Source organism: Triplophysa dalaica, chromosome 20 (assembly GCF_015846415.1).
Source record: "Triplophysa dalaica isolate WHDGS20190420 chromosome 20, ASM1584641v1, whole genome shotgun sequence".
NCBI classification, from domain to species: Eukaryota; Metazoa; Chordata; class Actinopteri; order Cypriniformes; family Nemacheilidae; genus Triplophysa; species Triplophysa dalaica.
This window is the reverse complement of record NC_079561.1, coordinates 19,021,733-19,045,523: the sequence shown is the minus strand read 5'-3', so window position 1 is coordinate 19,045,523 and position 23,791 is coordinate 19,021,733. Positions and strand designations below refer to the sequence as shown.

The following is a 23,791-nucleotide window of genomic DNA, read 5'->3' as shown; positions in this document are numbered from 1 at the left end:
TAGATCTAAACGTCATATGTCAACCAAACTCCTTCAAGATGACACTTAATTTTCTTAATTCACTTAATTGACCCGTTTGTGTCCATCCAGACATATGGGGGCCCTATGCAAACCTTCGTGAGGGGCCCTTGTCATAATCATTGTAATTAGATGTTATAGAATGATAACTGTAAACTTTAAGAACTAAAAGCACTGCATGATGTCTGAGTGTCACAGTAAATCAATAAATTGAGTATTAAAAGAAAAAAAATCCTGTACAGTTTATAACCGAACACTGCAGAAGGTTGAATTCGGTAACTGGTGGTGCAGAGGCCATAGGCCACTTGCATAGTTTTTTTATTTGTTTTATTCATCAATAGGGGAAATTACCAGAGGTGGACAGTAACGAAGTAAATTTACCTGAGTACTTGTACTTTATCTTCACTACATTTGAAACACAAATATCATACTTTTTACTCCACTACATTTTAATAAGCATCACATACAAGCTACGCGTGTATGTGATGGATTCTATTAGTGTGATAGTAAATCCTATTGGAATAAAACCCAAAACACACTACAAAGAGGAATTTAATTAAAAAATGCATTGTTTTTTTCAGCAGGGATGGGATTTGCAGTAAAACCACAGCAACTATAAATACCATAGTTTCATTATACTAGCTATAGTTGTGTTTGTAGTTAAATTATCGTAATATGGCTTTTACACTTTACTATTTACAAGAACCTTACTACTTACTGGTAAATTGCTGCTAAAACTGGTAAAGGGAACATACAGAATAAAAAAACACTGCTCATTAATACATATAGGGCTGGGGGGCTAATTTGGACAATTAGGCTAAATGATGATACAGGATTATATCTAAACTAAACATATATGTGCTACACATATAACGCTTTTAAAGGAGTAGCTCACTGCAAAATTTGCCACCATTGACTTTCCATAGTAGGAATAAAAATGACTATGGAAAGTCAATGGGGGCAAATTTAGAAGTAAAGCACTCCTTTAATACAACTGATACTGTGAGCTACTCCGTGTATTCACTAGGTTGCTTCAGAGGCACAAGGTATACGACAATAAAACAATGCACAACTGACATAAAGGAAATTTACTTTCAATACTTGAGTACTTTTAAAGCACGTGTACTTTTACTCCAGAATCATTCTTAACAACTTTTACTTGTAATGGACTAATATTAATTACAACATGTAATAGTACAGATACAGTACATAATTGCACAGTGCAAATAACAGAAAAAAACAAACAAAGCAGTTGTACATCTAAAACATTAAGAATTGTATCCAGTAGCCGAGATGTCTTAACAGCTTTGCTTTAAACAATTTGGCTATTGTTCCGTATTAATATTAAAGAATCATAAGAAATCTGTATATATTAAAAATATGAATATGGTATTATCAAATAGAATAATAATTTAACTATATGTATTTTCGATGAACCAGTATCACTATCCAAATAGATCATTTTGTCAGTTATGTTAATAAACTTGCTAAACGTCTTGAAGATCAATAAGAGATCCTACACCAAACAATCTTTGAGAAATGAAAGATAAATATACAATTGTTTCAGACTTTTCTTTACAAAAACAGCAGACGCAATATGTGTAGTTTGCGTAAAGGAAGGATCGGTTCTGGTTTAGTCTCTTTCCACCTTAAATCTCATGACAGTCACCCTTCCAACAACACTGAGGCAGGTGTGTCTTTAACGCTGACTGACTCACAAAACAACCAATAACACCCGTATGTTCTGAATAGAGGCGGGAATAACGGTATTTTCCAACCAATGAGAGACCTACGGGCTGACACTCCAACCAATAGCGATTACGTCGTCAGCTAACGCTGTTTCACATCTTATTTTTGTACACAAGACCCGAGGCGACGCAGACGCTGTGAAACACTGTGAATCACGAACTCATGTGAATTAATTCATTCATCGATCATTTACATTCGGATCTCTTTAGGAAGGTACGTCATGTTATATCATTTCTGACTGAAGGTCAGTGCGTTTAATGTTTAAAATGCTTTGCGCGTGATGCATCTCGTGTCACCTGCTGTAAGTTCAATTCGTGCATTCACTGCTAGGCGGTGCGCACAACGTAAAGTGTGTTTATATATTTGATTTTTGACATGTGTTGAGTATATTTTACCTGAACAGAAATGTTCAAATTTACAGGTCACTAAAGAAAATAGTTTGTCAGTTGTCGTAAAGCTCGGGATTTTTGTTCTCCATTATCTTCGCACAAAGCAGATCCTGTGTCAGTAAATGAGTCTATTATCTCATCGCAGTTCTTTATTCTAGGAGACTTGTTAGCAGGGTTGAGGTTTATTGTGTCTTCAGTCAGATGATCTGCATTCATGTATAAAGGGGTTTGATTTAATAGCACATGTATGATCTTTAGCTCTGTCACCGCACCACACATCATGTCTGCTGTACTTCTTACTTCTGTTAATCCTTTAAGAGAAGAACCCTGTGATGTCTGATCTCTGATCAGTGTTGTCTGTCCCCGCAGATGCAGTTCATGTTGTTATTCAGCAGACAGGGAAAGCTCCGGCTGCAGAAGTGGTACGTGCCTCTGTCCGATAAGGAGAAGAAGAAAATCACACGTGAGCTGGTGCAGACCGTACTGGCCCGGAAGCCCAAGATGTGCAGTTTTCTGGAGTGGAGAGACCTGAAAATCGTCTATAAAAGGTCAGCACGGAGTTCTGATTCAGGGAAGTTTGGTGTTATTTTACTTTTTTCCTCCAAAATTGAAAAACATATCCCAAAATGCAGAGACCGGGCAACTATAGTTTTAATTTTTACGTAAGCCAGACATATGTTGGATCTCCAAAGTGTAGGCACACATTTTACATTATATTAACATGTGGGCCTATGCATTTGACAGAGGCTTAAAGGGGAGGTATGACACAACTAAAACGAATATTATGTTTTTTTTTAGATGTAATGGAATGTGTATACAAGATTTAAGGTTCAAAAACGCTGTATTTTCCACATACCGTGCATGTTTGTATCTACGCTTTGCCACGTCTCTCTGAAACAAGATGATTATTTGCAAAGCTCATGGCTGAAATTAAAGATGTGCTATGATTGGCCGGTTAACCAGTTCGTAGTGATAGGTTGAATACTTAAATCGTGTGACGCCTCTTACCATACTTGAAGCATCAGGTTCCTCTTCAATTGTACTGACAGGTGCACCACCTTACTTGTTTGTACATTTGGGCGGTTTTAGTCAAATCATACCACTAACTGATGTAGATTTGTGGGTGAGCAGTCGCTTTTAGAAAGAATGCATCTTTTGTGTTCTGACACCTAATTTTTTGCAATTTTACGTGTCTAATACAGGCATGGGCAACTTATAACACAATAAAGACACAGAGAACACGTATATATGACCCCTTTGAAGTCCCGTGAACTGGAAGTTTAGATTGTTTTCTACATTTTTATTCTGACACATTTCAGAGTGAAAAGGAATTTTAAAGGAGAAAATTAGTGGGCGTGGCTTACGTTTTTCACTGCGAATTGATTGGATGTGTAAAAACAGATGTTGCATTGATTTTGAAATGAAACTGACAGGAATTAACAGATGCTCTGCCCAATCCGTTTTATTTACGTCATCGAAGATAGATAGTCACTACAGTACAGAAGTGAATTTTCAGGTGCATTTTAAAGATTATGAGGTTACATTCATTTAAGATAGAAAATGACCCAAATTGGTAAGCTATTTTTTATAAACACTGCAATATTACATGAAAAAATAAAATGTATAATTTTTAATTTCTCTGGGACTTCCAAATCCAAAGCAATTGACAGTACATTTAAATCTCCATCAGAAAGTGTGTTCTCAGTAAGATTTTTTTTAATAGCATGTCCCAAATAATAGTACAAATAATTTAATCTATATGAACAGAGGCGGTAGTTAATCCTGGTACAGCCATGTTTTCTTACCGTGTGCTCAAGTGTCATCAACTTTTAATATGAAGTGCATGCAAACTGACATGAGAGCGGTGATCATCTGTTTAATCTGGTTTAAGTGTGATTTATTTCTAGAATAGAAATGTTAGTGAGTTTGACAGGTTTGTTCATATATGCTAAAAATAACTTTGTTCCCGGATGTCTTTAAATATTAGCCGAGCGTTAGTTTTATAAGCACCTCCTTCCTTTTGAAAAAAGACTGTATATGCTGGCTTGGTATGTTTTGGTGCTGGTTTAAGATGGTCATGTGCTTGTCCTTAGCTGGTTTAAGATGGTCAAACCAGCATTAAAACATACTAACCCAGCATATACTGGTTTTGTCAACAGGGCTGACAGCATTAAAACATTTTAAATACATTTTTAGCACAAGGTATTCATATGCTGGAAAGCATTAAGGTTAATATCTAGGTTAACCACTTTTTTATCTAGACTACAATTGCTTAGTTTGTAAAAAATGTCTTTGAATGTAAGCTGAATGGTTAGACTGCCTGCATTGTAAAATAACTTAAAATAAGGCTGAAAATGTAGTATAAACTCTAAAGTATAAAAATGCTAAGTAAAAGAGTTTAAGTGTTAAAGTCTAAAAAATGTGTCACACTGAGCTGGAGTTAAGATGATTTCATGCTTAGCTGGTTTATGGGCACATTATAATGAACAAGAATGTGATTGGTTGAGGTATTTGTTGAGCGCTGATGAACGTGACCTGATTTCCGGGGCCAAATGAGGCCGTCGGTACAGATTTTGTAACGTCTATGGGTTTCCTCACAGAAGCGTGAGATCGGGATGAAAGCCATTGTTCTGTCTGATGGGCACGAGATGATGTTTCCATGGCAGCAGAATCAGGGTGGGGGGACAGACATGGTGACCTGGAAGATGACACGCAGGCAAACACACACACACACAACTATCATGTCTTCAGTGTAACACATGTAGAGATTTTCTATGGTTACGCATCTGTCAAGCACGTCTGATTGCTTAAAATGTAATTGTTTTTGTGGTAGTTTTGTGATGTGGTATTGTGTTGTTGAAATGTGCACTGTTAGGTGATTGTTCTTCTGCCTGGTTTGTATTCAGCGGTGTGAGTGGTTTTAAATTATGCGGCAACACTTTCCTGAATCAACACGGTTTATTCTTTACTTTGTTTCTCTGTCATATCAGCATCTGAAGGATTTTTATGTCTCTTCTGTTCTTAATTTCTTTTTATCGTGATTTATACAGTCCTTCAGGGTTTAAAGGCTGCTGAAGAGCGAAAGCAGAAACACACACACACACACACAGATAATAAAATCTTTATTAGCTTTCATAGACGGTGTGATTTTCATGTGAAGATTATGATGGTTATGTTGTCCTGCTGACAGTCTTTCAGTACTTGCAGAATATTTTGCCTTCAATTCAACCACAAAATGAATACAGAAATGACTAATAATATTAAAATGATGTTGTTAACATTTTTTTTTTAAGGAACCAAATTATTTTTGTTATGTTTGAAGAGAAGTTCAACATGTCAACCCTGTTACCCCTATTACAGTTGTGTCCCATTATATTATCTTTAAAATAATCATCATACACAGTACACACACGTCATTTTTTTAACAAATATTAAATGACTTATTTACTGGTTTCTAATAGGTTTTTAATTGGACAGAATGATTATATTTATTTGATGTTGAATAGCTTTTTCTCATGTTATTTATCACCTACTGTACTTTGCTCTATGTTGACTGTATTCAGCTCAGAGATGTAGTTTTCTGTAATGCTAATAAAAACAACGATGGATGGATCAAATGAGGTCTTGTTAAATGAAATTAAAACGCACGTTCCTGCAGTATGTTTGATAGAACTGAACAATTCATGGGTCAACTGTCTACAGACTTTCTACAAACATTAAACATGTTTTTAATTTAATGACCCCAAGTCAAAAGGTTTGGCATATTTTTGGTTAACCAGCTGACCTTAAATGAACTGATGATCTGTTTCATTGTTTTCCTGATCTTTGTAAGTTGCTTTCATACAAGCATCTGCAAACATACAAGCATCCCACTGCTGTTTGGATGGGTTAAATGCAGAGCACAAATTCAGAGTATGGAACACCATCACCTAATTAATTAATGAAATTCTGAAATGTACGGGAAAATTGAATGTTATTGTGATTGAGTTCTCAGTGTTCTAAAGAAAAGAATTGTATGAAAAATTCATCTTATGTATATGTATATATGACTGGCTGATTTCTGTATTATGTTTCTGTACTTTTTTTGCCGATATGCCTGTTTGCATTGTGAATATTGGAGTACGCTATACAGTATAGTAGTATGTCACAATCGTTCATGTGATTCACAGTATTGTTATTAACGCAAACGTTTGCTTTGTGTTGAGACAGATACGCCAGTCTATATTTCTGCTGTGCCATCGAGGACCAGGACAATGAGTTGATCACTCTGGAGATCATCCATCGATACGTCGAACTGCTGGATAAATACTTTGGCAGTGTAAGTCACTATTGATAAAACATAACTGAAAAAAAGAACTTGCAGAACTTACTTAATAAAATCCTCTAAACTATTTGCACAAATATTTTTAAGTACAATTTGCTACCTTTTTACTAATCAGAATAAAGTGAATTCTACTTATTTAATACATTTAATATTTGGTAAGATATAAAGGAAATATTACTAAAATCAAATAAAAGAAAAAGGATTACGTTGAACAAAAACATGTCTAGCTCAAGCATTAGGGTTATCTCGCGGTCATATTGAAATAAATAATTTTTTACATCATAAGAGGTCAAGTGAGAAGTGAGAACTTAAAAATAATACCAAAACTCTCCTAAATATCCTTAAAGATAAATCAACAAAAAACACAAACAAGTCTTTCTTTTTCCTGAAAAATACTTAAAATGACAGTTAATCTGGAAAATTAATCTCCTAATGCAGTCAGATGCAAAGCATGCTGGGAACTACATATCAACTGGCAAGGTAATTATATCTACAAAATTATTTGTGTAGTCTTGACACAAAAAAATTAAACTCAATCTGACCCATTTAAATTGGTGTATAACATAATAAAATTGAATTGAATTTACTTAAATTTACTCAAAGAAACCAATTAAAAACCTAACAAGCAAAGATTTTATTACCAAGTATTTTTATAAGATTTGTTTTTATTATAATTTTTTGTTAAAAACAGGATCATACTTGGTACACTCTAATAATTTATTTTCATTAAATCTACTAAGGCACCATTATATTTTTTTCTCTCTGTGTGTGTATATGTATGTTTGTGTATGTATGTACAGTTCCTGAAAAAATAAAGAGACGATTCCAAATTTTCATTTCAAACCATCGTTTCTGGATGTATTGTGGTCTTTCCTGTCCATTGTCTGTTTAATTTCAACAAAATTCAACCTCAGGAGTGACGAAATAGTACATTTTAAAATCAGAAAAACGTTCGCTGAAATAGTCTGTTATTTTTGTACATCGTATACAGGTGTAACAAACACGCTGAATGTTGTTCTCCATCTCAGGTGTGTGAGCTGGATATCATCTTTAATTTTGAGAAGGCTTATTTTATCCTGGATGAGTTCCTGTTGGGCGGCGAGGCGCAGGAGACCTCCAAGAAGAACGTGCTGAAAGCCATTGAGCAGGCGGATCTCCTGCAGGAGGTAAGTGTGACCTGCTAAAATCAAAGCAAAATTATACTCCAGAATACGAGCATCCATTTTTTTTAAAGAAATCTCTTCTTTGTTAGAACTGCAAGAAGCGGCAACGTTTGAATATCGTGAAATCCTTGTACATTACACACCATACTGTTGGTAGTAATAATACTGTTGTTGATCCTGCGTTCATGAAACTGTCTGATGTTAAGAGCTTGATGGGTTTATAACAGCAGCAGCAGTTACTGAAGAACACACAGAACAACACGTCTGTAATGTGCTGACCAGCATTCTGGCTTCAGGGCTTTTGTTCTGATTCTCTGAAATGTAGAAATCCCTCCGGACACACACTATGGGAAAGTGTGTGTGTGTGTTTCCCAGCTTCCCCGGTCCTAGTAAAACAAAATGCTTCTTTGTTCATGTCAGTAGAGGAATTAAGTTTTACTCGCAATATTCCTCAGCTCATGGACTCTGATATTTGTTCAGATCTAACTGAAGGGTTTCATCGTTGATGTTGAGATATTGTTTAATGTTATTCACTGGTGTATGGACTTCTGAAAGTCCATCATGTTCATCTTTATGTCTCATCGTGTGGTTTGTTGAGGTCTGCCTTACTTCAGTTGATGATTCAACAGTGGATTATATCGAATAGATGTTTATTTGTTCTAGCGTTTAATTCGTACACTTCCTCTAAACACAGAATATACAATGGCTGCGTACGGAATTGCATACTATGACAGTGCATACTGAATTTAAATAACTGTGTCCGCCATGTTTTATGGTCATGTGAACCCAAATGCTCTTTGACCTATGACGTAATAACAACAACCTACTCGTGGGCATTGATAAAAACATTGAAAATGTATTTATTGACACTTACATTAAAAATGGACGTCCGCCCTAAAGTTTTACTATTCATGACTCAAACTCATTTTCGCCTACTATAAAGAATGGAAGTAGGTGATTTCGGACGCAGCCAATCACTTAAATTCAGTGTATGTCGTGCAGCATTGTTCAATGTTAGTGCTGAAGAAAAATGCAATATGAATAAATGAAAACCAACACTAGCCTAGGTCCAACGCACAAGTATAAACTGAGTTTAACGCACCAAAGACACAGAAAAACACATGTTTGCACCATACGACCCCTTTAAAATCGGAAAATTATACAACCAACATGCAGGTTTCTCTTTGCATCCTTCAAAACGTTGTGTGCGACTGAAGCATACACCTAACAAATTACTATTCATTTGCGGAAATTGTGAAATGCAAATTTGAGATATTCAATCCATCTTGCAGCCCTGTTTAACATAAACATACGTCATCTGAGGTGTTCCACTGTCTGACATCTTTAATGTCTTTATTTTCTCTCTTTCTTACTCGTTCCCCACCCGACTGTTGTGTTGTGATTTACAGAATCTAGATTTTCCGATCCGTCTGCTTCCAGGTATGATTTATAGATTATTGATTAGGAAACCCACATCAGTCTGTAGCTTTAGTTATTATTTCTGAATCCCAGCCAAGAGTTTGTGTTTCCCAAATCCAAACCCCTTCATGAGACAGGAACTTATTCATCTCACCAAACCTGTCAAGAACATGTCCAGGTCAGCCAGAAATCCAAAGAAAAATCTCTTATTTTTGTGTAATGATAATGAAGCCTATTTTAGGGCCGCAGATCTACTTGAGAATTAAATGAATATAAATAATGATCATAAGATGATGAAATAATAATCTTTTGATCTCAGACGTGTTCTTGAGATTCACCCGCTTAGTTACTAATGAACGTGAGCTGGTAAGTTGTTTCTGTATTTCAGTCTATGGTCAGAAATGTAATGTCAAGGTATAAAGGCTCTGGGAATGCATGAGGTTTGACGTGTCTGTCAGAAGAAAGGTAGAAGAAAGGTAGAATTAACTCTGGATTCAAGTGGATTTAGAGATTCTCTTCAAATGAAAGAGAGTGCATTCAACCCTACACGTCTCAGAAGATTCACGGTCTCATCTGACGTGACCTAAATGTGCAGTTGACTGACGTTGCATTCGTCTCTGTTCTGCGCTTCACTGTGAGATCTGAAGACATGTGCATCAGGTTTAATGTCACACAGAGATTTTGGAAGATTCACATGCGCTATGAAGTCTCGGCTCTGTGTTTCAGTTTAATGAGGATGTTTAATTATCAGGTTTGCTCCTGGCTTTATGTTGTTTGTGTTTCTTTATTTTGTTCGTTCTTACAAAATGTGTCGGTTACAGTCATGTGTCATGTAAAAAAATACTTTTATATTGTGACGCTGCGTACGTTTTTGGCTTTAATATGGACATTTTTCTAAAAACAGCTACTTTATAATTTTTTATAAAAGTCATATTTAATATCAGCAATATTATGAAAATAGTGTTGGATTACAGAACAAATCAAAAAGGATATGTATACATAAATATTTTGTTTGTATACTTAAAATTTGTATATTTTAGTACATTTTTGGTAGCTCCTGTAAAATCAGCATAAAAAATCCTAAACCTAAACATTTATGTCACAGTCGATTTTAGTTATTCGTAGCACCAATCCTCCTATTGTTATATTGTATTATTATTCGTGGTGACAATAAAATGAATAATATATCAATTGAATCCACACTGACGTCGTTTTATAGAACGGGTCTTTTTGATTGGCTGGTGTTTTCGTTCGTAGAGCCAGACTGAAGACTGGGGAGGTTTGGCCAATGAGGAGATCTTATAAGAGTCCCGCCCACTCTGTCAGCTTATTGGTAAATGGTGTGATTTGCCTGTTTGTGATTGGGCATGATGACGCTTGCTCTGATTGGAGGACATGTGGTGATGTGAGCGGGTGCCTTTGAACTCTTGACCTTTGCCCGGAAGCACATTCCTAAGATTTAGGCTGCATCCCAATTCACATACTTAATACTTCACGCTTAAAGTATGAACTTCTGATAAGAGAGTCAGTAGTGTGTAGTAAAACATCACAACAACGCATTGTGTTTGCCTGTTTTTTTAACATCTGCATGTTGGCTTATTTTGCTTTGGACATTTTAAAACTATACAGCAGCTGCTTTCCACCTATTTTTCTATAATTTTCTACTATGTTTATGTACTACACCTTATTCACAGCGCAAGGGCTTGTGGGTCACTTAAGTCCAGAAAGCATGCACAGATGCACACTTGACATGTTTTATCATGAACTCTTTTGTGATGTTAATCTGGCATACTGTACTGCAGTCCGTGTGCAAATTGGGATGTAGCATCTGTCTTAAAGGGACAGTTCAACCATAAATCCAATTGATTAATTAATAAAAATCGAAGCAATTAAAAAGTACAACAAACATAACGTCTGTGTTGTGTAAGAAATAAGGCAAACCTTATTTATTTTGACTAAAAAATTATATTTCTCTTACAGTATGAAGCTTTTAGATTTACACTTCTAAGAACGTATTTGTTATATTTGGATCTTGCTCACTATGAATGTAAGTAATGAATGCGAGTTAAGCGAACAATGTCCTTATTTTCATTTTTGGGAGAACTTTTCTTGTAAAGGACAAAAGTTGATCTATTGATGTTTAAAGGCGCTCTTGTGTTTGGCTGACTCGCTCTCCTCCATCACTCGTGATGCCTGATGAGAACTAACTGAGCTGGACAAGAGCAAGAGCTGGACAAACCCATTTAACTTCATTTCTCATTCTCTCTGGTGATGATGCTTCAGTGTGATGATAGATGGGACGTCTGAACCAAATTTATCCCATCATACTCTGCGAGTCACTTCCAAGCCTTTCATGATCCCCAAAATCAAAATGAGAAATAATGTTTTGCATAGAGAAAATGAGGATTTGCATGACATGCACATTTCCCCCTTATTAAATACGTTTTTCACTTTTACAGTACGGATAAATGTATAAAATATGCATATGATGATCACTTTACTGACTGTAATAGAGTGATGTTTTGTTTCTCAGAATAACTGATCTGAACACATTTGGGGTAGAAATGTACCTGTGTCATTTAAACATCAACAAAAATCTTCTTGCAGCAAAACAGAATCTCTTATTTTCTATTCTTCCAGCCGTGATGAAGGTTAGTTTTAATATGAATAATCTGATTATCATTTCACGCTCTCTTAGATTACAGGCATCTGTTCTACTTTATTTGCGGGTTTCAATTTTGTGTAGCTTTACTTCTCCTTTTTTCCACATTTTAATCATTTAAACCGATTAGAGCTTGAACACAATCTCCCTGTTCTGTTGATATGTTTTTACCTGAAAGCACACAGTCCCACATTCCCAGCGCTGCGGGTTCACCATCAGCTAATGAGAAAATCATTCCTGAAAGAACAGAGACATTCCTCCCGGATTCTGAGCTCAAAGCCCAGATGAGCCGCAGGAAGTTTGCTTGAGTTTGTCCTTGATAAGCAACCTTGCACAAGCCTTTAAACAAAAATTCTGTCATCATTTACTCGCCTTAGAGTCGTTCCAAATCTTTATAAACGTCTTTGTTCGGATATCAAGGAGAAAGATATTTAGAAGAATGGTTATAACCAGACAGATATTGGACCCAATTGACTACCATAGTAGGAAAAGTGACTTGATATTTTTTTGTTCTGTTGAACACAAAAGAAGATATTTTGAAGAATGTAGGATGACAAACAGTTCTGGGGCACATGTGATGTTCGTCGTTATTTTTCCTACCATGGGAGTCAATGATGTTCAACCAAACAAAGAAATTAAGGCAGGTTTGGAAAAACTAGGGAGTGAGTAATTCATGACCGAATTTAATTTTTTTGGGGGAATCATCCCTTTAAGAGAATGTGATGTCATTACAAACAGACAGATAAATTGACAGTCCGAGAGAGATACAGTCGCTCTGCATTCTCATCCCTAAGCGCTTCAAAGGGTTGAAGGGTGTAGGGAACCAATCATCTGTGCCCTTCTGCATCATCATTCCGTGCCCATAAGAAGTGTCCATCATTTGTACCCTTCCATATCCTTCATTTTGAAGGGCCCTTTGAAGTGGCCAGTTATGAGCACATCATTTTGGAACGACCCTTCAACAGACTTCATGGCGGCCATGATTGTTTTCACTAATTTGAAACACTCCATCAGACAGAGAAGCAGACAGACAGGTGACAGGTGAACTGGATTCTCTGATCACAGTTTAGTGTTGACCGAGAGCATTTGTTGCGGCTGTTCTCAGGTCAGTGTTTCAGTGTCTCTGATCTGTTGTGTGTATAACATGTGTCCTGCAGGTGTTCTGAGTCCAAACACATCTGCCGAGTCCTCTGGACTCTTCCAGAGTTAAACTCGCTCAGATCAACACATCTCAGGTTTGTCTGCGTGTGTTTGTGTGTGTTTATGTGTAGCTGTCAGGAGGAGACGGTCGATGGAACCGGTCTGTCACCTTGTGTTTAGGGGTAGCTTTGTGTTGTCACTCGGTAATAGTGTTTGTGTGTGTGTTTTAAAGGTAGTTCGTATTGAGAAAATGCTCACATTGTGTTCTGTCTCACACATGTCCGCCAGTTGTTTTCTTATTGTTACAGTAATTATAGAGCTGGACAGATTGTGATTTTTTTGATTCTGATAGAATTATAACAGCTTTGAGTCTCGTCTATAGTAAAACAAATGCAGCTGTACCTGCAATGTGTAAAGATGTAAACACGTTGAATTTATTAGCTCACTTTCTGTGCGTGTGTGTTTTCTAAACAAGAGTGAATTCACTTCATTTTCAGCTCTGTTTGTTGTGTGCACTACACAGGTGTTATGTGTTTTTCACTGCATGTTGTTCTACACATTTTTTAACATCTGTACCTGCACCATTATCACCTGTGAGTGTGTGTGTGTGTTTGTGTCTTCAGCCGCGACACGAGTACTTTAACATGCCTGTGTACTGATTGGCTGTCGCTGTCCGACCCGCATGCTGCGCCCCTCCCACTTCACCGCACTGCTGCTGGCTCCGCCTCTGCCTCCACACCGTCCTATCACAGAGCTGCACCTCAAGTCTTCACTGCGTGTCATTTATTTGTGGAATGTGTTTCTGATGTTTTTCCCCTCCATCATTTCAAACTGACATTGGTTCATGTGCAGGACGTCTTTTCACATTCATTACAAACAAAGCATTTGAGACATTTTATTGTTTATTTCTTAATCAGCATTGTTGTCTTGTTTTTTTTCCATTGTAACATCCCATCTGTATAATTCACAGCCAAAGCAACAAAATTGCATAAAATATTGAATATGTTTAAATTGATTATGATGGACCTTTTAAGGTTCTTATAGACGTCTATTGTAAGCGTGTTAGTGTGAGTGATGATTCAGCTCTTGGACTCTAACTTTTTATTGAATATCAGTAGTAGATTTTTAATCATAAAGCCTAATAAAAAATAATAGATTGTCAGTAGTATGTGAAATAAGCCTTCATGTAACTCAATTTTTTTGCTAAACAAGACAAAAGTACTGAGAAAGATTTAGCACATTTTATCGATCCAAAATGTTCTGGCTGTATTGTTGTGTTCTTGTTTGTGTTTACTGAGGTGGGTTTGTATCTCTGTTACTGAATGTACTGTGGTAGATGACGTGATTATTGTTTTTAGTTGAAAATGATCCTGTTTTTATTGATGAAATGACAGCAATAGATGAAATCTATGCATTTAAATTTGGATAACATTTGCACATTCAATGGAAGTTTAATATGATATTTGGAACCAATTTACACTCAATCTGTCTGAATGACTCTCTGTATTAGAGAATAAGGCAGCATCTCACATTCATTGATTCAGTATTACCATCATTCAGAATCTGTGCAATGTGATATATCTATTACAGGAACAGTTCCTAGAGGTCCTTAGTTTTCATTCAGTACTTTATAACAAATATTTTATTCTTTATTTATAGAGTTTCATTTTCAAACACGTCAATGCCTGTTTATGTCATTGATCCACTTATAAATATATGTGTGATTTGAGAAGTAGAAAGAAATAAGTAGATTGAATCAGTCGTTATTGTTACATGGAATGAATACATTTAAATTTGTGTTCGTTCGAAAGGTAATTTCATGAGAACACAAGTGTAATTCTCAGTGGTGATTCTAATTGAAGTGACACAGTTATACTGTGCACATTAATTTGTGCTGACTGAAATTTATTTGAATAAATATATATTTATATTTTTAGAGTGGAAAGAGTGTTTATTTTAATCTGTCCATCAGTGCAATGAAAGTATTTTGTCCATTTTTTTAAAAGATTGGGTAGGTGAACATAAAGACAATGCGATATAAAAGAAAAATGGAGAAATAAGAATAAACACTACACATAAACAAAAGTCACTATGCAATATAATAATCATAATCAAGTGCAGTGTTTCAGAAACATTTTATATTATTAAATACCTTTTACAATTTTTAACAACCAACCCAAATCGACCAAAGACTCACATCAAGTATGACTTCATTCTGGCTGGGAACCGTCACCCGCTTTTCACTGTAAAACTTTACAAATAAAGGTTCTTCTTTAGGTTTTAAGATCCGTTTTTATCCATTTCTTAAGGTTCTTGATGCTTCTTTACAGGTTCCTAAGAGCCGTGTGCTGTTTTTGAGTTCTTTATTGAACCAGTTCACAAACGCTAACATGAGAATTATAGAAAGATTATAAGATGCTTTAAAACCTTTGAGCAACCTTTATTTTAAAATGTGTAAATCTTGATTTATTTTTTTCAACCATGATTTTAAACCTTTTAAAATTCTCATGTTTCTTGTTTTTGTTCCCTGTTTTTGGCCGGGCTGTGTTCAGGATGCCAAAGTAAGTTCAGCCGTGTGTTTGAGTGTGTCTGTGTGTCGTCATTGTGTGTTTCTGTCATCAGTGAGTCATTTTGCGTTCAACCCACAGGTCCATTACTTTCAGATGTCACAGGATAAATTTAGCTCGGCTCATCTCATGCTTCATACATATGAAATAAAGCAGCTGCGCCCGGAGGGGTGACACGACACATCTTTATACCTGAAATAAATACACAGTGACATCAGTATTTAAAACTCTCAAAGTTCAAGGGAACATTTCACCCAAAAATGTAAATTCTCTAGTCATTCATTCATGTTGTTCTTAACCATGACCCTCTTCTGCATAACACACGAAAAAAGATTTAAAGAGATTTAAATGAATGGGAAATGAAGTCACATGGATTTGAAACAACTATGATGATATAGAAATGTTCATGTTGAGCTGAAATGTTTTACACAAATGGTTTTGTTTTTAGATGTCTATCGTGTTTGTGTTATAAAAATAAAGGTTCTGTCCTTTAAAAGGGTTATATATGAAAGTAATGATTGTTTTTATAAACAATTCACATTAACAATAATAATAATAATTGAGTAATTTATAAAGTGTTATTATGTAAAAAGAGTTTTAAACGACAGTTTAAACTTGCGTAAATGCAGGACCAATGAATCTAGAAAAGCATTTATTTATCAACGTTGAAAACAAGTCCACGAAGCGTTTATAAAAACATTTGTGACCGTCTGATCTCTGAGTGTTTGATAGGAAAAACTGTTCATCTCCTTCCACAGGAGGCAGAAACCCCCCGAAGCGTCCTGGAGGAGATCGGACTCACATAAACCCACCGCCCGACACAACTGTACCAAACCCACTGAGAGCCTGTTCATTTAAACATGTAGCAAACACACACACACACACACACACGTTTGTTTGATGTTTACTAAAGCTTAATTCAACACCCACTAAAATATTGCTCTGATCAGACTCATCTCACAATGAGCCACACTAAACACAGAAAATGTGAATCTCTTATTCCAAAGATTCTTTCACATGACTCACATCAGCATCTGTAGATGACACATTTAACCCAGATGTAATCAATGAGTTTTCTGACGTTACAACAGTTTATGGTTGAGATTAAGATTGCTGACCAAATGTGAAAACCTTTCACATGTGTGAATGTGTTATTTTGTGTTTATATGTTTTATCACAATATTATAATAATATGATATTATAACAGCATATACCATTTAATATTCATGCACTCTCAAAAAATATTTCTGGACTGTTAACACATTGCTTGTGTTACGCTATTTATCACATTTTGTGTTACATTTTGTGTTAAATAAAAGGGACACAAACTGTGATGTATATAAAGATGTCTTGTTTATTTACCATATTGTCCCGAATAAGACTGTACCTCTTCAAGAAGCTTTTTGGCCAAAAAATGTAATACATTTGTCTGAAAATAATTCGTACTGCATATTTTATTGTATATATTTTAAATAAAGTATGGTAAATGCTGGTAAAACGTACCAACAATCAAGTTTAAACATTATAGCATACCACAAAACTTACCTTTAGTACAATTTAATATTATTTAGGCTTTTAATCTTAATGTGAAAACTGTGAAGTTTCCCAAAATCTAATTGACACAGAAGTGAAATCGTATTGTTCTCTTGCTATCTGCCTATAAAAAAAGACTAGAAGCTTTTCAGTGACTGTTAGCATTCTGATTGGTGCTTTCAGTCCTGATCAAACTCGTTTTACACCAATTTGGCGCCCCCTATTGTTGCTACTGCGTTATTGACATTTAAAAGCATCGAGCTCGATTAGAAGACGACCCTATTCTTCAGATGTATTAAAACCATCCTCTTATATACGGTATGCGTTCACATGATTCTCACGAATTGGTGGAGCTGATGTATAAATTCACAAACACATTGAGCTGATACAGTCAATCTGACAGTCAACCACGCTTGTGTTGAGTCTGATCTGAGTCATGTGAAAGAGTCTTGAGAGTAAAACACAGACCAAACAGCCCATTCACAAGCCAAAGAGTGTTTCTGATGTGTGTGTGTGATTTTAGTTTCAGGTCAAAGCCCTGAAACAGACTCTACTCAAGCAAACCCTTATAGCCTAGAAAATTGTGTAGTTTTGTGTATTGTTAAGCTGCAAAATGTTTTCTCGTTGTTAAAACACGGGTCTGTTTTCTTCTATGAACATGATGGAGTAAATAGTTTGAATATAGAATCTTGTTGAATTTAAAAGGTAACGTTTTTATCTGTTTAGGAATTTTCATTTTTTGTTGATGTCAGAAAAGTGTGTAATGTGTCTGGCATTCGTGTATGTTGTTTTAGACTCGACACAGAATTCCACAGACCTGAATGACCTCACATCACACTGTGTTCAACAGCCGACACTCGACCACTGTTAACTTCAGTGTGTTATATGACACAGGATTCTGCAGAAATTAAACTTAAGAAATGAAACCAAACCTTTCAGTTCATCTGCTGTTATTGTGCATGATGCTTTGACAAAGATGTGCATTGTGAACGTGTGTGTGTGCCACTGTTGCAAACTTATTTTCAGGAAAAATTGCTAAAGGCAGGTCAATTTTATTTTTGTGAATATACAAAGGATTAACAGGAAAACAAGGATATTCAATGACAAATATGTAAACGGTAAAAATATAGTCAATGAAGGGATTATACACATACTTGCCAACCTTGAGACCTCAGAATTAGGGAGATATTCAACGGGGGGGGGGGGGGGGGGGGGTGGAATGGCTGGTGGGATGCGCAGCATGGAGCATTGTCATAGGTTAATGGAGGAAAACTGTCGTATACAGTGTTGGGTGTAACTAGTTACTAAGTAATTAGTTACTGTAATTTAATTACTTTTCCCTTGAAAAAGTAAAGTAAGGGATTACTCTCATGTTTTCTGTAATTTAAATTCAGTTACTTTTGATGTAATTAAACTAAATACTTTTTGAAATACATGCGTGTGCAATACTGTAATTGACATCAAAATTCAAAGTCTTACTTTAAAATCTGTGCTTTAATGTATAATTCTCACATTTGTAATACTTTGGTCAGTTAATAATATTATTCTTCAATGAATTAAATAAGCCGTTTCATGTCTATCCTTGAATCACTTAACTAATCAAGGTTGATGTAGGATATAGAAAGTAATTTGTAATGAGTAACTAAATACTTTTTGGACAGAGTAATTTGGACAGTAATCTAATTACACTATTGAATATGTAATGAGTAACTAGTAATTAATTACTTTTTCAGAGTAACTTCAACACTGGTCGTATACTAAAATAAATAAAACCTCAAAAACTAAACAATTTGATTTATCACGAACAATTTATCAAACAATAAAGTAATGTTTCTATAATTTGGTAATTTGCGCGCGCGCACACTCTCACTCATTTGACTCTCACGCGCATTTGCTCCTCGTGCAGACTCGTTCTTTCTCGTGCACACTCGCCCCCTCTCGCGCGTATTCGCCCCCGTTCGCGCGCATTCACTCCCTCTCGCACGCCTTCACTCCCTCTCGCGCGCGTTGTCTTCCTCTCTTTGCGTTCGCTTTACTTTTGTCAATTTACGCGCCTCATATGAAACGGCGCCCAGAGACGGATGGTGTAGCAATATTGTTGTCCGGGTGGAAATCGGGAGAAATTCGGGAGAAAGGTCGGCCCGGGAGATTTTCGGGAGGGGCTTTGAAATTCGGGAGTCTCCCGGAAAAATCGGGAGGGTTGGCATGTATGATTAAACATAATTGTAGACATACAAGCAGAAGAAATTACAATGTACTTTAAGGGGAAAATTACATGTTAATGTTAACTCTATAGTTTTGTTTATTAGCATGGCGGACAATCACATTAGCATTATTATACCTTAATGTATCTTTAAACATACTGTAAAGCTCTTCTCCATTTCGCTAGACAGTGAGAGAGATCGTAAAGAAGTTTTGTAGCTTTAATTAATTTTTTCTGTATTTAATTTAGAATGTAGCACTTAAGAGTGTAAAGTGTTTGAGAACTTTTGAGAAGATTCAATTTCTGTATATTTCCTACCTGTTAGACATGATAGCTCTCATTAATACTTTTGAACGGCTATAATTAATGTAATTAGATAAAATAATTAGAAAAGTAAATATAAGAAATAAATATTGAGTTAAAGTTATGTTTTTTGAATAGCCTGGAAGGTTTAGTATGCAAACTTGTGCTTATATAAAAAAATGAAATATAGGTATTAAAAGTTAAATTAAAGCGGCCATTCCACGCAAACACATCTTTCAAACTTTAGTTAGTGTGTAATATTGCTATTATAGCATCTATAATATCTGCAAAACGATAAAGCTCAAGGTTGAATGCCAAGTGAGATATTGTCTTTGACAGAATTCACTTTTCAGGACTAGAGAGAGAACGGCTGGAATCGGACTACAGCCCTCTACTTCCCGGGCACATGATGTCACTATTCCGAGTGCTTTTAATAACCTCCGCCCAAAGGAATACGCCAAAAAAGGGGCGAGACCTTCCTAAGAGAGGAGGAAGAGAAGTGTTGGAGTAGTGTTCGGTTATCAGAGATTGTAAACATTTGACGGCTATGAGAAATAGGACACCCCGCCTTTAATGTCCTTTGTCATTGACCTGCATATTTATTTGAGAAACTGCACTTTTTATACAACTATTTGGCCTGTGCTACAAAACTTCAAACCCTTATTAGCACCGGTGGTATGTGCAGAAAAGTTAACGTACAGCCCCCGCCTTACACACATATTTAGTGTGTGAAAATACTGACCAAACTTTCATTTCAGCCACAAAACATTCGCTTTAATAAAACTGAAGACATTTCTTAATCTGTCTGAACCGTGAGGTTTATTTACAGAGTAAAAAGTGAATGTCCTGGTTTTGGTTGGGGTGGTGGTCGGGGTCGGGGTGGACCTCTTTTTGGCACTCCCACTGGCAAATTGCTGATTGCAGGAGGAGGGGCCTATGGGTTTTGTCAATTGGATTGGACGAAGACAGCAGAGAGGGAGGAGTCTACCACCACTATAAGGGGATGGGTTAAAAACATTGACTTCACGTCAGATAACAGGCAAGAGAATTGAGAAACTGTTGCACCCCTATGGAAGCAAATAAGAGACATAATGTTTTGAAATTTAACAGCCTATGAATAATTGATTTTGAATTATTTTACTTTGGAAACCATGTATCTGAATTTATTTGTTTCGAATTTACCTCTATGAAATTTAAATATGAAAATTCTTGATTTCCAATTTAAAAACCTGAATTTAATGCTCACAAATTCAGATACAAAAAAAATCGATTTACAGAATTTCAGATAAAATACATTCAGATTGATCAAATTTGTTTGCTCTTATTCAGATCTCAAATTTCAAGTTAATAATTTTCAAAGAAAAAATATGTCTAATTCGACTGCTCAAATTCAGATCGAAAAATTCAAGTTAAATATTCACATGGTAACATCCGGGCTACCCAGGATAGGAAAAACAGTTGAGCCCAGAGCCCGTCTGCAATTGAACCGAACCATTGTTATGTTTTTATTATTTAGCCCTCATCGATGACCTCACAGGTAAAGTATACTAAAAATACACATTAATGTTGTGTCAGGAGTTTTTTTCCTCTTCGTGATTTATTAAAGATAAATTTGAGTTAGGGATGCACCGATGTCGGCCGATATTGGATTAATTTAACACCATCGGCATATCGGCAATGCTGTTTAAATATGTAATCTGCTTGTTGTACATGTGAATGAGTGGTGTGGTTTTGTGTAACTTCCTATAGTGGACTTTTATCATCGGATGGACGCGAATACATAAAGTGAATCAGCGCTGCTCACCTCGGGCGCAATTCTCCGTTTCATTTGAGTGAAGCTGCTGTCAAACTTTGCGGTGAAAATTAAAGTTCGTCGTCAAAATAAAAGTCCATTTAACCTCATAACAAACCTGCTACTAAAAATATACAAAACAAGTAATTAAATGTAAGTAGACTTAAAACAGCAAAAGAAAAAAATAGAATATGTAAGATACTGGTTCATATTAACATAGCTGTACACCACAAAATAAGAAAATACAGAATCCAGAAAAATAAAAAATGAAAAAATGAATGGAGGCAATGATTCGGATGTCTGAATATCCTATTTTTCTCTGAAGAAAATAATTTCTGTAGCAACAGGACAGACTTTATTTAAATATATTAAATAAATTATCCATTTTAAGTCAAATTTGAGTTAAAGTTTTTTATAAAATAAATATTGGATAGCACAAATAACCTTGAAGATTGTCATGTTGTCTTATTGTATTTTTATCTTAACTTACATTTAGATTTAGGCATAAGATTTAGGATTTGTGCCTCTCTTAAAATGTTAAATGGATCCAATTCATGTTAAGTAAAATAAATTGAATGCAGAAAAACTAGCCAGTATCGTATAGTACTGTATGCAATTGACCCAAATCGGTATCGAAATCAGAATCAGCCAATAGTTGTTTGTTAAAATCGGTATCGGCCCCAAAAATCCTATCAGTTTCTCCCTAATTCCAACCAAATCATTGTGAGAGATCTCACAGTGTCTTCAGTAATATTCTCAAGACAAAAACACACGCAATACTTCTGTTTTACAACTTCAACAACACCTTCTGTAAATGAAGAGGACAGTGTGTGAGAATCTGATTTCGTCCTGTCCTCTACAAATATTGCATCTGTGTTTAATACAAAAAGTGTTTCATATATCATATGTATTCATTCCTATTCATTCCTATTAATATTAGCTTCTATTCATATAAGATGTGCCTTACTTTCTTGTTGTTTAACCTCGTTGAAAGTTGTATCGTATCTTATACTGTCTTATGTTGATATAAGTATCTGTTGATCTCCGTCTCAAGGTTCCTAATAATGTCTAGGGACAATTGTTTTGATATTGTAATATTAAATATGTGATCATATCTGATTGTTCAGGAGGGTCCGTGTACGTTTTATTCATTTGATATCCTATATTAAATAAATTAATGGAAACTGAAAGATGACTCGTTTTTTCATTTTTCGTTTAGTTCACCAAACGAAAAATTAGATTTCGCCCCGATTTTTCATTTTTCGTTTGTCGTTTAAAAAACGGATTTCGGACTCAATATGGGATTCGTACATGTGGGCGGTGCTGTAACGCCCCTTTCACCCCATTGGTCAAATCGCTCAACATCCTGTACGGTCTTAATTCTGCCAGGCAGAGTAAGAGTCACCTCTAGTCCTTCATTTTTAAGTTATTGCAAGTATGTCGGCGTGAACCACTGCTTATTGTTAACAGTGCGTGATATTTAAGCAGACATATCTGTTGCAATGTACGACATTTAAGAGATGCAGTATGCTGAATACCAGGGGTCTCCAACCCTGCTCCTGGTGAGCTACTCTCCTTAAGATTTCAGCTCTAACCCCAATCAAACACACCTGGGTTGCTTGATAATTACAGAAAGGTGTGCTGAAGCAGGGTTGGAGCTGCAATTTGCAGGACGGTAGTTCACCAGGTCCAGGGTTGAAGATCCCTCTGTATACAGTAATTTATGATGATTTATGATGATATAGTATCTTTCCAACAAAAGTCACCCATTACAATAAACACTTAAAAGACACAGACAGTCAAGAATAAGAAATGTGACCTCTTCGAAGTACTACAGAAGGTCTCTGCTGACACGCAGACATAGAAAACATACATGTGTAATAGCATAAGTAAAAACGTTAACAAAGATCCTTTTTCACGGGGCATTGCGGGTGTTTGACAGAGTTGCATCAGTCCAGCTACTCACTGCCTGCTGCATGCATTTCGTCAATTCAGCAATTTATGTTCCTCAATTATAAAAAAAAATAGCAGAATAACTCTGATCCCCATCATCTGGACACTATTCCCATCACTTGTCTACCCCTTGTTTACTGTCTTATTCCTTTGGTCTTGTTATTTGTCCGCTGTTGAATGTGTTTATGGTGTTGTGCTTTTTCCTGTGTCTCTGTGGATTAAATTATACCAGTTTGGAGTATCTGCTTGTCTTGAGTGTTTGCTTCACAAACCGTGACATCTGTATGTAAGTGTCTCTGTCGACACCTAGGGTACTTTACAGACTCGACTTTCACCTGAAAATTTAGATGTGCTGGTTTTTCTCAACAAAAACTAATCTGCTTTATAAATGGGTTTTTCATTCGGTCTGCATGAGTTTATTCAGAAATTGTTACAAAATCTAAACGATAAAACTAATATTGTATTGATGGGAGAGTCTACCCGCTACGCAAAGTCTTTTTCAGCACATCCCAAAGATTCTCAATAGGGTCAAGGTGTGGGTTCAGTGGTGGCCAATGAGTGAAAATGATGTATATG

General features: G+C 35.8%; 1 protein-coding gene across 11 annotated transcripts; it reads left to right on the top strand.

Annotated features, from left to right (window-relative positions):
- The first annotated feature begins 1,847 nt into the window (after positions 1-1,847).
- Positions 1,848-17,895, top strand: LOC130409285 (AP-1 complex subunit sigma-2). 11 transcript variants are annotated; one of them, XM_056733174.1, is made up of 9 exons: positions 1,848-1,980; positions 2,526-2,704; positions 6,366-6,474; positions 6,919-6,960; positions 7,509-7,646; positions 9,053-9,083; positions 12,882-12,959; positions 13,488-15,425; positions 16,190-17,895. In XM_056733174.1, the coding sequence occupies exons 2-7, from the start codon at positions 2,526-2,528 to the stop codon at positions 12,932-12,934; spliced, it is 552 nt and encodes a 183-aa protein (XP_056589152.1). In that variant the 5' UTR covers positions 1,848-1,980; the 3' UTR covers positions 12,935-12,959; positions 13,488-15,425; positions 16,190-17,895. The 11 variants fall into 11 exon arrangements, with proteins under 11 accessions (XP_056589152.1, XP_056589157.1, XP_056589158.1 ...); XM_056733179.1 differs by lacking the exon at positions 6,919-6,960; XM_056733180.1 differs by lacking the exons at positions 9,053-9,083; positions 12,882-12,959.
- The last annotated feature ends 5,896 nt before the right edge of the window (positions 17,896-23,791 follow it).